General features: G+C 46.1%; 1 protein-coding gene across 5 annotated transcripts in view; it reads right to left on the bottom strand.

Moving 5' to 3' along the window:
* The window catches only part of LOC142814232 (uncharacterized), a 63,578-nt gene extending 56,592 nt beyond the window's left edge, over window positions 1–6,986 (bottom strand). The window contains exons 1-2 of one of the 5 annotated variants that reach the window (XM_075892575.1): window positions 6,564–6,986; window positions 620–715 (exon numbers count right to left, since the gene is read on the bottom strand). In XM_075892575.1, coding sequence (XP_075748690.1) covers window positions 620–708 — 89 coding nt within the window. In that variant the 5' untranslated portion in view covers window positions 709–715; window positions 6,564–6,986. The remainder of the gene's footprint in view (window positions 1–619; window positions 716–6,563) is intronic. The other 4 variants (XM_075892581.1, XM_075892576.1, XM_075892573.1 and 1 more) reach the window with 4 other exon arrangements.
* Between the last annotated feature and the right edge of the window lie 7,112 nt (window positions 6,987–14,098).

The raw sequence follows: 14,098 nt of genomic DNA, 5'->3' as shown, positions 1-14,098 counted from the left end.
GAACCGAGCCTAGCAGAAGTCGAGCGTGGTGCTGTCGTGCAATTAAGAGGCCGTTTTATTTCCGGTTTAATTAACGGAATGAACCGCGCACTACAGAATTCGTTTTAATTAACGGAATGAACCGGAATGAGCCGTGCAATTAGTACCCCGCGGTTAGTAAAAAAAAAGTAAGGGGGGAGGTGGGGGCAGCGCATTACCTCCTGCGACTCTATTCAGTTTTCCCCGTCATCCCTAATACTGAGACGCGATATCCTAATCGCACAGCTGCACACACAGCAAAAGAACGCGCCTCGACTTCTGCTAGGCGCGGTTCATTCCGTTAATTAAATTGGCCTCCTAATTGTGCAGCAGCGCCACGCTCGACTACTGCTAGGCGCGCTTCATTCCGTTAATTAAAACGGCCAGCGTCGTTCGTTCGCGAAATGCACCGCGGATGGCACCGAATTCTCACGGAAAAGCCACAACTACAAAAAAAATTTGCAGTAAATTTTAGCGGCAGTCTGGCAACACTGACCCCCCCCCCCCCCCCCCCCGGTGTGGCAACCACTTATGCAACGCCAAAAGGAACCTTGCCGGGGTTGAAAGAAAATGCGAAACGTCCTTCAAGGGCTACACTTACGAAGGCAAGTTAGCAGAAGCACCGCTTGACGATCCAAAGGAAAACGTGGCCTTGTGTTTTTTTCTTCGATCACGTTTCGTGGCGAACATCTCCGTCCTGCATTCGCCATTAAAAAACACGGCATTACGGAATAATACGGTGAAAACACTAAACTGCACCTCTGAAGAAGTTACGCGACAGCTATGAGATGTTCTTAATGAGTAAATAGCAGTATTTAACAAAAGGGCCACGTCCAGGGCACTCCCGTTTCCGGCAGTACAGCCAAGACACTTTTCTTTAGTTTTTGAATACGCCGCCTATGCGAGTCTCGCCTCATTGCGTCTCGGAAGGGTGAACCGCTTCCCTAGGCGAATAACTGTAAGCCGTAAATGAGATTGTTGTGTTATTGGTTTTCGGTTTCGGAATGACATGTGAGGATGCCAGGGGGCGCCGCTCTGGCATCTAGGATAAGGTCCCTAGATGAAACAAGTTTCCAAGGTAGCGTCACTCATTATTCTCGAGCCGTCCTCCTCACTCTCTTGATTACTCCTCTTTTTCTCTGCCATCCGCCTCTGTAATTGGTGCATTACTTGCACGTGATCTTGCAAATGGCTGGTGGTGTTATTTATTATTATGCAAAAGGTTCAAAACGAGTACGCATGCGCATATGGCTCCAGCCGGATTCTCGCCGTGACCAAAGACAAAATCGTAGCCAGAACATAAACTGAAGAGGAGGAGCGTTTCGGTGTGCGCTAAGTCGACCAAGATTGTTTCGCCATGCTCGTTCAATGCAACATCTGCGTTTTTCAGCAATGCTGCGTTGCCGTAAACAACAGAAAATGGTTTCGCTCTCTTCAACTTACCTCGTGCTTTCCGAGATGAAGCGCACCATGAAGTGCAACTATGAACCATTTCACGCGAATGCTTTCGTGCAACTCCGTCAACGTATGTCGACGCGGATCTGCGAAGCGAGTTCACTTGTCGGTTTTTATTGAAACGCCAGGCGCGCGTCTAATGCGTGTCTAGTGCATGCCAGTTGATACAAATACATGTGGGTATGCACGTATACAGAGCAGCTGTAGGTTGTAATCAACGCACCTTCAGAAACATTTCACTCTTGACCAGTTCCCGCTTGAGCCGAAACGCGCTGCTTCGAGACACCTCATCAGTAGAACTCTCACTTTTTCAGGAAGTTCCCAGCACCGCATCAGAATCACTTGGCATCACGATTGTCCAAATGGGCACATTTAAAAAAAAAAAAAACGTCATCGCAGTGCTGCTGGACGAGTGTTCGTACCAGCCTGGTCGTAGTTTTTTTTTTTTTCTTGCGTGTGCACAAGCCGGTTGTAATCAATCGTCACAACGTCACGCCCTGTGGCCACTTACAGGATCCAGCAAGAAGCACGTTCACTGTGTCACCGCACGAACAAAACAATCGGAGAAGTGGACTAGTTAGAACTAAAGCCCCTATATTTTGGAAAGTAGCGACTTTCTTGGATCTTTGCCGCCGTTTCCCTTACCCGCCACTTCCCTCCTCGCACACTCTCTCAGGAGGGGAGACGACAGGGCTTCCGCGGGCCCTAATTGGCTGCGGGGAGCGGAACGTCACCATGACGTCTCCGCCCCTCGTCGAGCGGGGGCCAAACTTGTTTGCCTTTTTCTTTTTTTTTTCCGCTGGTCGCCATTTGCCGCCCTGTCGCCACGGCGACTTTCAGCGCGCACGTGCTTCTTCGCGCTTGTTTTTATCATCGCAATGCCGTTCTGCTGCGCCTATCAATGTAACAGCAGAAGCGAAAAAGGATTCTCGCTGTTCAACATTCCGTGGGGAAAAAGAGATGTCCAGCGCCAGAAGCAGTGGCTGCACAATATCGGAAGAAAAGACTTTGCGCCTACCAGAAGGACTTCTTTGTGTGAGGTAAACTATAATTTTTGGGATTTCCCCGCCGGCACGAGGAGTTCATAGAATGTGGTGAATTCGCTCTTTCACATTCACAGCTATTTCTAATTTTTGCGAAACCAGGCTTCTCTCTTTTTTTTTTTTTTTTTTTGCGGAGAAGCGGGTCGGGACACCGCAAGGTGAGGTACAGCAAAATGCGCGCCTCTGCATCGATTGAAACTTTAATGCGGATTTAAGATACCTTTCTTAAAAATATATACATTTATTTTCCCCTCTCTAATGGTCTAATTTCGGTAGAATTTTTTCCACGTGTCTTTAAAAATTGCTGCACAGCTGTATTTTGTTTTAGACATGCTGTAAAGAAGTTTTTTTATAGTAAACAAAAAGCCGCTTACTGTAATATGTTAGTCATGTCCAGCAACACGTAATTTTTCAATATTGCAGTATTTAAATTTCTATTTTGTATATTTACCTGGGTTGCCCATTCGTGAGGTACCGGTTAGAGCTCATGTGCAAATATGAACTTCTAAATCACAACAGGAGGACATTGAGGCTATCATTCAGCTTTTTTTTTTCTTTTTTGCAAATCGGAATGGGTCAAAACCAATACCTGAGAAGTGTTCGGGATACCACAGTTTCAAATAATCGTATTATTGTTTTGCAGCTCCATTTTACTGAAGATCAGTTCGAACCATTGATACTGCAGAAGTATGGAAAAAAGAAGTTGAAACCAAACGCCGTTCCAACTTTGTTTCCGCACCGGCCGGCTCCGAAGCAACGAAAACCTCCCGCCAAAAGATGCGAAATTCGCACACACTTGCACCAAGGTGAGCGATCTCAGGAATGACAATAACCTCTACTGATAATTTACAATCGATATGCGTTATCTTGGCGTTTTGAATTAGTGTAGCCAATATTATCCGAAGTTATTTGCGCGGATAAATGCACGCGAGTGTCATTCAGTGCATGACTTCATTGTTGCAGTAGCAAATGCGGTAGTAAAAGCGTTGGCATGCGGGCGGCTGTTGCCGAGGTTCGTTGAGAGTGCGAAGTTATTTGGTGCATAATCTGTATAATTTGTTAGTAATATATGTTCTTTCTTGCTCGTGTTCTTTTCTGATTGTCTTCTTGAAATGCATGTAAAAAAATGTAATGTACGCGCCTTTCATTCTCGTGAACATGTCTTCCAAAAATGTGTGTCCAGTATTTTCTGGGTGCATCATGATGTCCTAATTATATTAAATATGAAATACAAATAAAGAGTTTTCGTAGAGTGCTCTGATCAACGTGTATTTATTCGTTTTCATAAATAATATCGTCACAAGCGAATGGGCATTACAGAGGGGAGTGGGTACAGAAACATAAACTTCATAAAACATAAAGCATGGTACAATATATAAAATGTTAGCTAAAGCGAAAAAACCAAACGCCACAAACGGAGTGGCAAAGTACCTGGTAATACAATAACAGGGTTCTGTGTTTGTCGCCGCTTTTCTCGTCGCCACTTCTTCGTTAAGAGGTTAACACCTGTCCATCACAATCGTCTGACCTTTGCATAGCCATCGTGGCATCTGCATGCGAAAGTTCTAATAATAATACGTAAAAACGCCGAAGCAACAAGCGATCCCATTGACCCTGCCACAGCGTCTCGAGCGCGGTGGGCGGCAAAGCGTGCCGTGTGCAGCGCGCCGGCTGGTGCGAGAGCGAAATCCGAGGAGGAAAGCGGCCGGAGGGAGGAGAGTGTCGCTACTTTCAAAATATAGGGGCTTTAGTTAGAACTGGACGAAATACCGCGGCCGTGGAACTAAAATGTACTACGCGAGACGCAATGGCTAGTGGTGTAAAGAATAGAACTGCACAACATTGCTGGTTGAGTAACGCACATCCCGCTTGCTCCTGTGTTGTGCCGTTTATGTTCATAAAGGTAACTGTTTATTCTACCTCTTATTTCGTTCCATTTTGTTTCATTTACTTCTATTCACCGTAGCAACGGAACCAAAACATTCGCTTTTGGATGAAAGTTTTAAACCTTCTAGGGGGTGCTTCAGGAACATAGGCGAAGAGGAAAGGGAAAGATGTCGCTACCTTGGAAACTTGTTTCATCTAGGGACCTTAATCTAGGATTTCAAGGCGACTGTAAAATAAAAGGAGTGTGTGTTGGGTAACCGTGGAGTGCGGTTGTTGTTCTTCTCTTCGGCGCTTCGCGCCAACCCGCGAGTTCGGGCTTGTCGGAGTCCCCGCCGGCCGCGTACGTCTCCGTCGGCCGCCTTCTTCTGCTTTGTCGACGTCGACTTGAGCACACGTCATAGACGCACCGACGATGTTGATGGACAAAGCCCTGATGGCATCACGTCCCAAAAGGGAGCTGCCATTGGCAGTTACATAAAAAGTAATGGAAGTAGTGCGACTGCGATAGGAGACCTGAGCTGTAAAATGACCTAAATTATCAATCGTTTCCTTGGAATATGTTTGTAGAACGACGTGTTAAGGCAAAAGCCGAATGTTGGAAAAATGACTATGAAAGTCAGCGGCACTGATTAAAGAGACCGAGGCACCAGTGTCCACGAGAAATGACAAGGGCACATGGCCCACTGAAGCTACGATGCTGGGCTCGGACGTAGTGTGGAGGCCATTCACATTTAAAACAGTGACCGTATTGGTCTGTGCAGTGCTCGAAGGAGCGGACGGAGAAACTGGTTCAGGAAAATTTGCTGGACGGGAATTGCATACGGACTGAAAATGTCCGATTTTTCCGCACGCAAGACAAGTGCGGTTTCTCGCGGGACACTGCGCAAAATTGGCTAAATGCCGAGCCGATCAGCAACGAAAGCAATGCGCGGTTGCGCTTGGAGAAGAAAATTGCAAACGCGAGTTAGGAGCTCGGTGCTGTTCCTGAAAACCAGAATTTGGCGGAATGGGGTCGCCATATTGCCGGCTTCCTCGCCCCCGCGACGCAGAAAGGCCGCCATGTTGGCCGCCACGGAAGGACTGTGCAGGCGGGCGTCCATGTTGGCCGCTGCGCCGAGACGAAGATGAAAAGCCGCCATGTTGACGCGTCCCGTGAAACAAAGAGCCGCCGCCTAGGCCCCCCGCAACAGCAAGTTGCTGCACTGAATGACGAGCGAATTGATCCAACTGGAAGCGAATAAGCTCGTCCTCTCGCGCAATCGAGAGGTCTTCGGATAATAAAATCGAGGAGCCATTTCGAAGCATGCGGCAGCGGACGTTTCGCGAGGCTACCCCGGTGAAAAGCTGATGGCGGATCATATCGTCCTCGAGCGCGCCGAAGCCGCACGACGCGGCGAGCGTTCGAAGAGAAGCAATGAACTCGGCGACTGGCTCGCCAGGCAATTGTCGCCTTTTTTGGAATTTTACGCGTGCGAGATAATCACACGAGACATCTTTAAAATGCTCATCGAAAAGAGCAACAGCATTCTTGAAGGCATCGTCGGACGCTGGCGTCGGCGACGCGTTGGTGGCGTCCAAAGTATAGAAGAGCTTTAACCCGGCAGGGCCCAACGCGTTGAGCAGCAGGGCCTTGCGACGCTCGGGCTTGCTGGCGTCCTCCCCGGCCGCGTCTGCGTAAGCCTGAAACACCAATTTCCAGTCCGCCCACGGAAGGGGCGGGTCTCCGGGCGAATGAAGAAATTGGGGAGGTGGAATAGGAGACGCCATTTCAAGCAAGAAGAATGGAGAGGTGCAGACGAGAAGGAAATGACGCCAGTACACTGTTGAAGAAGACGACAAAGGCGGCGTAGCTGAATGAAGAAGGAATGAAGCAACGCAGCACGCAGTAGCCATCTTGCTGGGAACAAAGAGCGTCTAGGGTTAGCAGGTAGGTCCGTTAGAAGCAAGAAAAAGACAAATGGTTTCTTACACGTCCTCGTCGCCATTGCTGTGTTGGGGCTGGCTGGTCCCGACGAACCAGAAGAAGGAGACGGCCGACGGAGACGTACGCAGCCGGCGTGGACTCCGACTAGCCCGAACACGCGGGTTGGCGCGAAGCGCCAAAGAGAAGAACAACAACCGCACTCCACGGTTACCCAACAAAAATAAGGAAGAGCTCACCTGAACTCGGTCGGGCTCCGATGGAACAGTACTGCAAGCTTCTGGACGATTGCGTAAGACAGCCGCGTAGACGTTCCAGATGCGAATGCCGAACGAGGCTCATGCAGGCTCAGACTCGCGCTCACGATCCACGTGCTATCTTCACTTGCAACCACCGGCCAATCAGACGACGCAAAGCGGCAAGCCGTGATACGCGTGATGATGATGATGATTCCACAGACATGGCTCGTACCCACTCAGGGGGATCGGCCAAGAATTGATGACTTAATTAAGTAAGATTTTTTAAATATCGAAACCACCCACCAGAAAAAAGAAAGAAAAGACACCCTAGGCAGAATGAAAGTAGTGCAATAGTTGCTTGTCACTCGTTCAGATAAGACAAATATTCATTACCTTGAATAAGAATCAACATGGTTAAACAATGCTCTTGTGTTCGTTGGAATTTTTTTGCACGAATAATAATCACGCAATTAAAAGCTTAATTCTTTTACTTTCATTAAGGTACTTGCAAACTGCGTAGAAAACGTTCTCGTGGCTGAAGCCCAGATCGTAAGCACCGAAGGATGCTCGAAGCGCTTCTCCTTCTTCTTTGCCGACGCCGTTTTATTTCAATATGTCAGCGACTAGCAAAGGCGTCACTGTGCCATGGTAAGGAACTATAGTTTAAAGTGTTCACACACCTTCTGTTGCCTTCTGTAGAGTTAAGCCAGTTCAGCCACAGAACACCTATACACTACCGTTCAGCCACAGAACGTCAGCCGGTTCAGCCGTTAAGCCAAGCTGTCACTTCACTGGTTCGCCCTCGCCAGGTGAGCCATAACTCTCTAGATGTCACAGCAAGCGCGTGGACAGTTTCGGTTTCATTTTTGTGAAACTGAAACTCTTGACAAGTAGTTGCCTCCTGGCTGGTTTTCAGAGCGGTGATCAGCTGCAGATCTGCATATTAGCCACAGTGTATTAAGCATGTGCCAGGTACTTGCGAAGGTGTCATAAAAACGGTACGGTCCACGTTGCGCAAGAAACGTCGTACAAGCGATCGAAAATAATTATATGAGTATGGTCAGATACGATCAATCGCAACCTGCGCGTGATCGACAAGTGGAAAAACGCTCTAAATAGCTGTGAAGTCAAACAAAGGCAATTAACAAATGCTACAGCCGCAGAGCAACGTCTCTAAAGCAATGGCCCACACCCTTCCCGCATACTGTTGCATTTAATACTTTTTTTTACATCGCTTCGTCGCGGTGGCCTAGTGGCTAAGGTACTCGGCTGCTCACCCGCAGGTCACGGGTTCGAATCGCGGCTGCGGCGGCTGCATTTCCGATGGAGGCGGAAATGTTGTGGGCTCGTGTACTCAGATTTGGGTGCACGTTAAATAACCCCAGGTGGCCGAAATTTCCGGAGCCCTCCACTACGGCGTCTCTCATAATCATATGGTGGTTTTGGAACGTTAAACCCCACATATCAATCGCTTTTTTTTTTTTACATCCACAGCTGTTTTCGGCCAAGCTTACGACTACTGACAGTGTAACAAACCAAACAATTGTAAAAAAAGAGAGAGAGCACTAAAACAAAAAAAAAACGTATGGCAACACCATCACTGTGAAACACGAGCAAGTGCGTACGTCACATGGCGAGCGCCTCGCCGCCGTTCATTGAGTTCACTCTATGTCGCTCGTCCGGCGTTATATATATATATATATATATATATATATATATATATATATATATATATATATATATATATATATATATATATATATATATATATATATATATATATATATATATATATATATATATATATATATATATGACGCCACGTCCGTGACTGTGGCGACCTTGGGTAGCATGGTCCCGGCTGGAGCCACCCGAGTGCCGCAGAAGATGAGTCGAGGAACCGGCGTAGATGGGAAGAAATCGTTTATGTACAATATTTACATGTTGAGAGTAGCGTAGAACAGCATGGAACAGATGAAGCACCCCCGAGCGTCTTTGCGCTCGCGTTTTTATACTTCCCAGGATTCACTGCGAGGGAAGACAAGTCAGTTCATGCCCCTCCTTTAGGATTGTCCTCCTCCACTCCGACCCTCTGCAGACTAGTGCGCCAAACCAGTTTCTAGAAAAGTGCAAGGACATGCATACCCGGTGGCACAGGGAAGAGAAATAGGGCACCGCTGGCTCAGCTAGCTCCTTGCAAGCCCCGAACACAATGCACCAAGGCGTGGTCGCTGGCCTAGGAATGTAGAAAGCGTGCTCTTGGCACAAGTCCAGATGCGAGGCCCATTGTTCGGTGCACCACCCAAAGGAGGAGGCGGAAGCACAGGCTGCAAAGGTCCCTCCTGTTAGTCAGGTGAAAAGGGTTTTCAGGTCGGGGGGGCCCAGCAGACTCACCACCATTGTAATTTTAAGCAGCCCTGGAATGTCGCTCCCCGCATAACAATATGTAAATTCTGACTCATCAACTGGTGTAAGTGGCGAGGTACTGTTTACACTTCTTGAACTTGTATTAAGTTATAACCATTTTGAGTTCTATGGCAAGCACTTCATTCAGGTTAGTGGCACTGCAATGGGCACAAAAATGGCCCTAAACTTTGCCAGCACCTTCATGGCTTCATTTGAAGTCCAATTCATTGAGGGACACACCTTGAAACCCTTCTACAACAGAAGATACTTAGAGGATATTTTTATGATATGGAACCACGATGAAGGAAGGATTTTCCGCTTCATAGAGGATTTTAACAAGTTCCACCCGTCAATTAAATTCACGCACAAAATTTCCAAAACTAGCATTAACTTCTTGGACGTCACTGTCACGGTAAAAAAATGACCACTTGTCAAGAAACCTTTACAAAAAGCCAACATGCAGACTTTCAAATGTACCTTTATTTCAACAGCAGCCATCCAAAGCATTGCAAAACGGGAATTCCATATTCTTAGGCCTACCGGTACCGAAGAATATGCACCGATATGCAGGAATTTGACAGACATGCAGAACGCTTAAAGCATTCTTTATTGAAACAAAATTATCCCAATGACAGTATTGACAATGTCATACTACGTGTTCGCAACGTGAACCGGAATGATGTAATTAAGGGGCCAAACAGAGAATCTAAAACGACTTCCCAAACGAACCTTGTACTAACTTGTTCTTAAGTGCCACGAATCAACAGCGTATTTTCCGGACATTTCAACATAATCAGGCAAAACAAACGACTAACTTCAATTTTCGTGGAGCCTCCTCACGTGGTGTACCGCAGGCATAAAAACCTGAGGGCATAAAAACCTGAAGGCCATGCCTTCCCCCCATCAGTAGTTGCGAGCGAAAGAAAATCATGGCTACATCCTTGGTGTGAACTATAAAAACATGGGCTTGTTTTTTTTTTTTGCACCTATCAAAGCCGACCTGTGTGTCTGTTAACATGCAAAAACACCAGAAATAAATATTCTTTATTTCATTTACAGCATGCAAGTACCACTGATTGGCCGAAGGAGTGTACGGAAAAAGTGAACAAACCTCCAAGGCACAAAGAAGAGGGTTCATGAGGCTTCTTTCCTTTGCATAGAAAGGCTATGTAGTATGCACCATACGTTGGGTTGCATGTTTTGGATACATGACGGGCAAAAACTAGGCAGCTCTACGTGGACTATTTCTAGTTTCACGATACTAAATGTACATGTGAAAGACTTTAGTTCAAAAATACTAGCTGATAAATGCTAAGTTGAGACGATCACCTTCCGGTAATATTTTCTTGTGCATTTGTGTTTCTTATGCAACCCCTTTTTATATCCCCATTCCCATATGGTGCCATTTAAAAAGTTTTCAGATTGAATAATTAAGCAGCTCGCCCAAGTCAGTAGTATCAATATGGACCAGATTTAGGGGAAACCCCCAAGGTGGAGTAAGATTCTGCAAAGGAAAGTTTGACATCCACATTTAGGTGGATGTCAAACTTTCCTTTGCAGTATCAATATGTATACCTAAAGCGTTTCACTGAGGGCGTAGTTTCCATAGTTGCCTTAAAAAAAAAAAGGCCAGTTTGTTTGCCCAGCCTCTACATCAACCGGTCACAGCTGTTGCAGCAGTCTTGATTAAATTGCTCTGCTGTGTAGGTAACCATAATTCACATTTTCACAGTAAACTTTTTGTACACATTACGCATTCTCTCACATTTGGTTTATTTACAGTCTATGGATATTACAAGCACACTATGAATACATCTTGAAATGACCCCCCCAAAAAATGTACTAACATGCTTTCACATACAACAGGTACTATATTAAAATGTCAAAAGCAAAGTATAAATGCAAGCACGTTCGTAGCAAGTACAGAAAGAATGCAACTTTACAAACAGTTTTATACACATAGATCGAAAGCAGAAGCCTAAAAACATACTTTCACACACTCTCTGAATTGAGGGTAGCATCAACACAAAAAATTACGGCTGCATTTATACACATACACAGTCGTTGCCAATGTCACAATTGCATGACTATAATGAAGTCTAGTATAAAACATTCCATATTAATCTTAAAAGCTCTAAACATTCTAAAAATTATTCACAAAGATGTCCGAACACTGTGTTTAGGCCAAAGTTATGAATGGTAAAATAAATTGAGTTTTGCAACAATTGCAATTTTTTTAAAAAGAATGAAAAAAAAATCACCGAGTGGTCCATCTCTACCGTTTCCCCCGATCCTTTCCTAGCAGCCAAAGCTCCAGTCAATGGCAGAGTGACAGCACACTATAGGCGTCTTCTTTTCAAAAGAGGCTTCAGAGACGAGCATCCTTTTGTCGGTGAGCCCCGAATGTGAAGGCCAGAACTCTGTGGCACAGATTCAGCCAGCTTACGGAAGGTGGCTTGCAATAAGCCCCTAGCCTCCACCAGTGTATGAACGTCATGACAGCGGTAAAGGAGGGAACTGCATTTTTCCAGTTCCTCGGTTATACTTTTGTGTAGCTCCGACACTGAGGGGGCTGCTGTCCCAGGAAGCATAGCAACCCCAGGCTGTAAAGGCACTTCACAAAAGCTGGTCTCATTGACAAAGGGAATGTCTGACTCTGATGCTGCTGTACCAAGATCCTGTGAAGACACTTCAGAAGGGCTGGGCTGATTGACAAGGGGAATCTCTGAACTTGTTTCGGATTCTGGACAGCTTCCAAGAGTAATTTGCGGTCAATTGAGTAACTCTGCGGAAAAGAGGAAAAGCCCCACCGGTCGCTGTACTTAAAAACAACACAAAAGTGCTTGCATGGGTACTTGTGCTTCCTGAAATTAGGGCAGGTACACAATGGCTTGGTGAAGTCGACAGTGTACAGATCATCATCACTTCTTTCAGAATTAACCGTAAACACACCTTCAACGGGGAGCTCTTCCATGTCTGTGGGGGTGTATTCCTCTGCGTTAACGACCCGTCTCAGCATATGCTTAACGAAACCATGAGGCCGGTTGTGCAGGTATGCAGGAACATTTTCACTGTACTGTCTGTACGCTGATGACTGCCTCCTTGCTGCCTCATGGAATTTCGCTTCTTTGTCGGGAAGGTAGCCATGGACGACAGTCATGATCAGGGATATTAACGACCGTTTCCCGCTGGAACTTTTCACGTACTGTGCCTACAACACGCGGTTTTGGGCCTCAATGCCGTCATTTGTGGTCAACACAACGTCAAACTCCAGCCTGTAGGACATGACCCACGGCTCCTTTACCGACAACCACACTTCTTCGAAGTAACTGCAGAATCTTTCGTTTTTCCAATACTCAGAGTCAACAAGGACTTCAACCGCCTTGTCAAAGTCATGCTGATTTGAAGCACTGGCTATGTGTTTCATGAGTCTCAGGGCCTCATCTGGATCGGATATGTTGTTTTCCTTTCTGCGCAGCCACCTCTGCCATGCCTGTAGTCTATGCATGTCACAGATGGAGATTTCACTCTCTGGAAACACTTGCTTGATGGCACTTATTTCTGCCTTGCTATAATCCGCCATCCAGTATTGTGGGGACCAGTTGTCACACCACTGCTTGAAAACCTCTAAAGCCTCAGCGATACAGTGGGCCGTCTCGAACTGTATGATAAACACACCAGCTGGTGTGTATCCCGACGGTGTTTTCCCGACAAGCAAGAAAAGTGGTAGGGCGTAGTCACTCGTCTTGTGCGTTGCGTCCAGGAAAACTACTGAGCCTTTGTACTTTTTAAGCATGCTCCTCATGAATTTTGTTTGAAAGCAAAACAGCAACGTGTCTTCACACTCGCTGGCAACGCCCTCTTCCACGTTGTCTGAGTCGCTGCTACCCACGAAGCTGCGTGCTGCATACGGCCGATAGACAACGGAGGATTCGGGTTGCTCACCCCTGATCTTTTCAATTAGGATTCTAGCATTCTCTTGATCAACTGTGCTGAAGCGGTCTTTTTTAAGCACAGCTTGGATCTGGTTGCTGATGTCACGATGTGTTGGAAAAAAGGCCCTGCAGCTGCTATCAGGCTTCTCCTTGTTCGCAAAAAGTACGCCATGCACATAATAGTGAAGGCACTTTTTCACATCTGATACAGAAGTAATGCCTTCTCTTGCCAACATCTGAATTCGCTCAGCAACGCTCTTGTCCATGTTTTGGCTGAAAGCTTCCATGTCCTCGAAACCATGATTTTGATGGGAACTGCAGTCGGCAATCCTAACATATACCCACGTCTCTTTGGCCACAGTCTGCTGCTCTGCCTCAAGTGCCTCCTGCAGCTCCTTGGCCTTGTCGGCTTTCAGACGACCCTCTCTTGTCTTGCCGCATGGCTGGGGCACATCCACCTAGAAAGCAGGCACTGTTAAGTACACAGATCATATTTTATGGTTTCAAACATTGCGACAAGATGAGGGCAAAGTCAAGATGAGACACAAGACAGCGCTGAACTAATAGCTGGAAGTATATTTCCACTATTGCCAGTATGTATACATGTGGAAAATAGCAAAATAAGAGTTCAAAGCACAAAACACATACAGTCTTGGCTTAGATGCCAAGACTGTATGCGTTGTGCTCATTTTATCTTTCACACTCTGTTTATCTTGCTATTTCCCACGTGTATACATACTGGCAATGGTGGAAATATAGAGCGCTGTCTTCTGTCTCATCTTGATTTTGCCCTCATCTTGTTGCGCTGCTTGAAACCATAATGATCTTCAACCAACTGTGTTGTGTCGGATTGCACAATCATAAATGACATGATAAAGGTCCCCAGGAATTAATCTGGAATTATTTTTTACTTGTCATTGCACATTACATACCTGAAAATCTGGGTACAACTCAATCCACTTCAAATTCATTGTTGCTCCGCACCCCTTCTTCTTTGTGCCTTGGAGGTTTACCCGCTTCTTCTCGTACACCTCTTTCTGCCAGTCAGTGGTACTTGAACTCTGTAAATGAAGTTAACAATATTTATTTCTCGTGTAAACTTGTAGTAACCTAAAGTAAATCTTCTTTACACTGCCTACACATAATCTTAGAACTGGAAGACTGCTGGATATGTGCATGAGATTAAACTTTTGG

This window comes from Rhipicephalus microplus, chromosome 4, assembly GCF_043290135.1.
Source record: "Rhipicephalus microplus isolate Deutch F79 chromosome 4, USDA_Rmic, whole genome shotgun sequence".
Classification (NCBI taxonomy): domain Eukaryota; kingdom Metazoa; phylum Arthropoda; class Arachnida; order Ixodida; family Ixodidae; genus Rhipicephalus; species Rhipicephalus microplus.
This window is presented reverse-complemented; position numbering and strand designations above follow the sequence as displayed.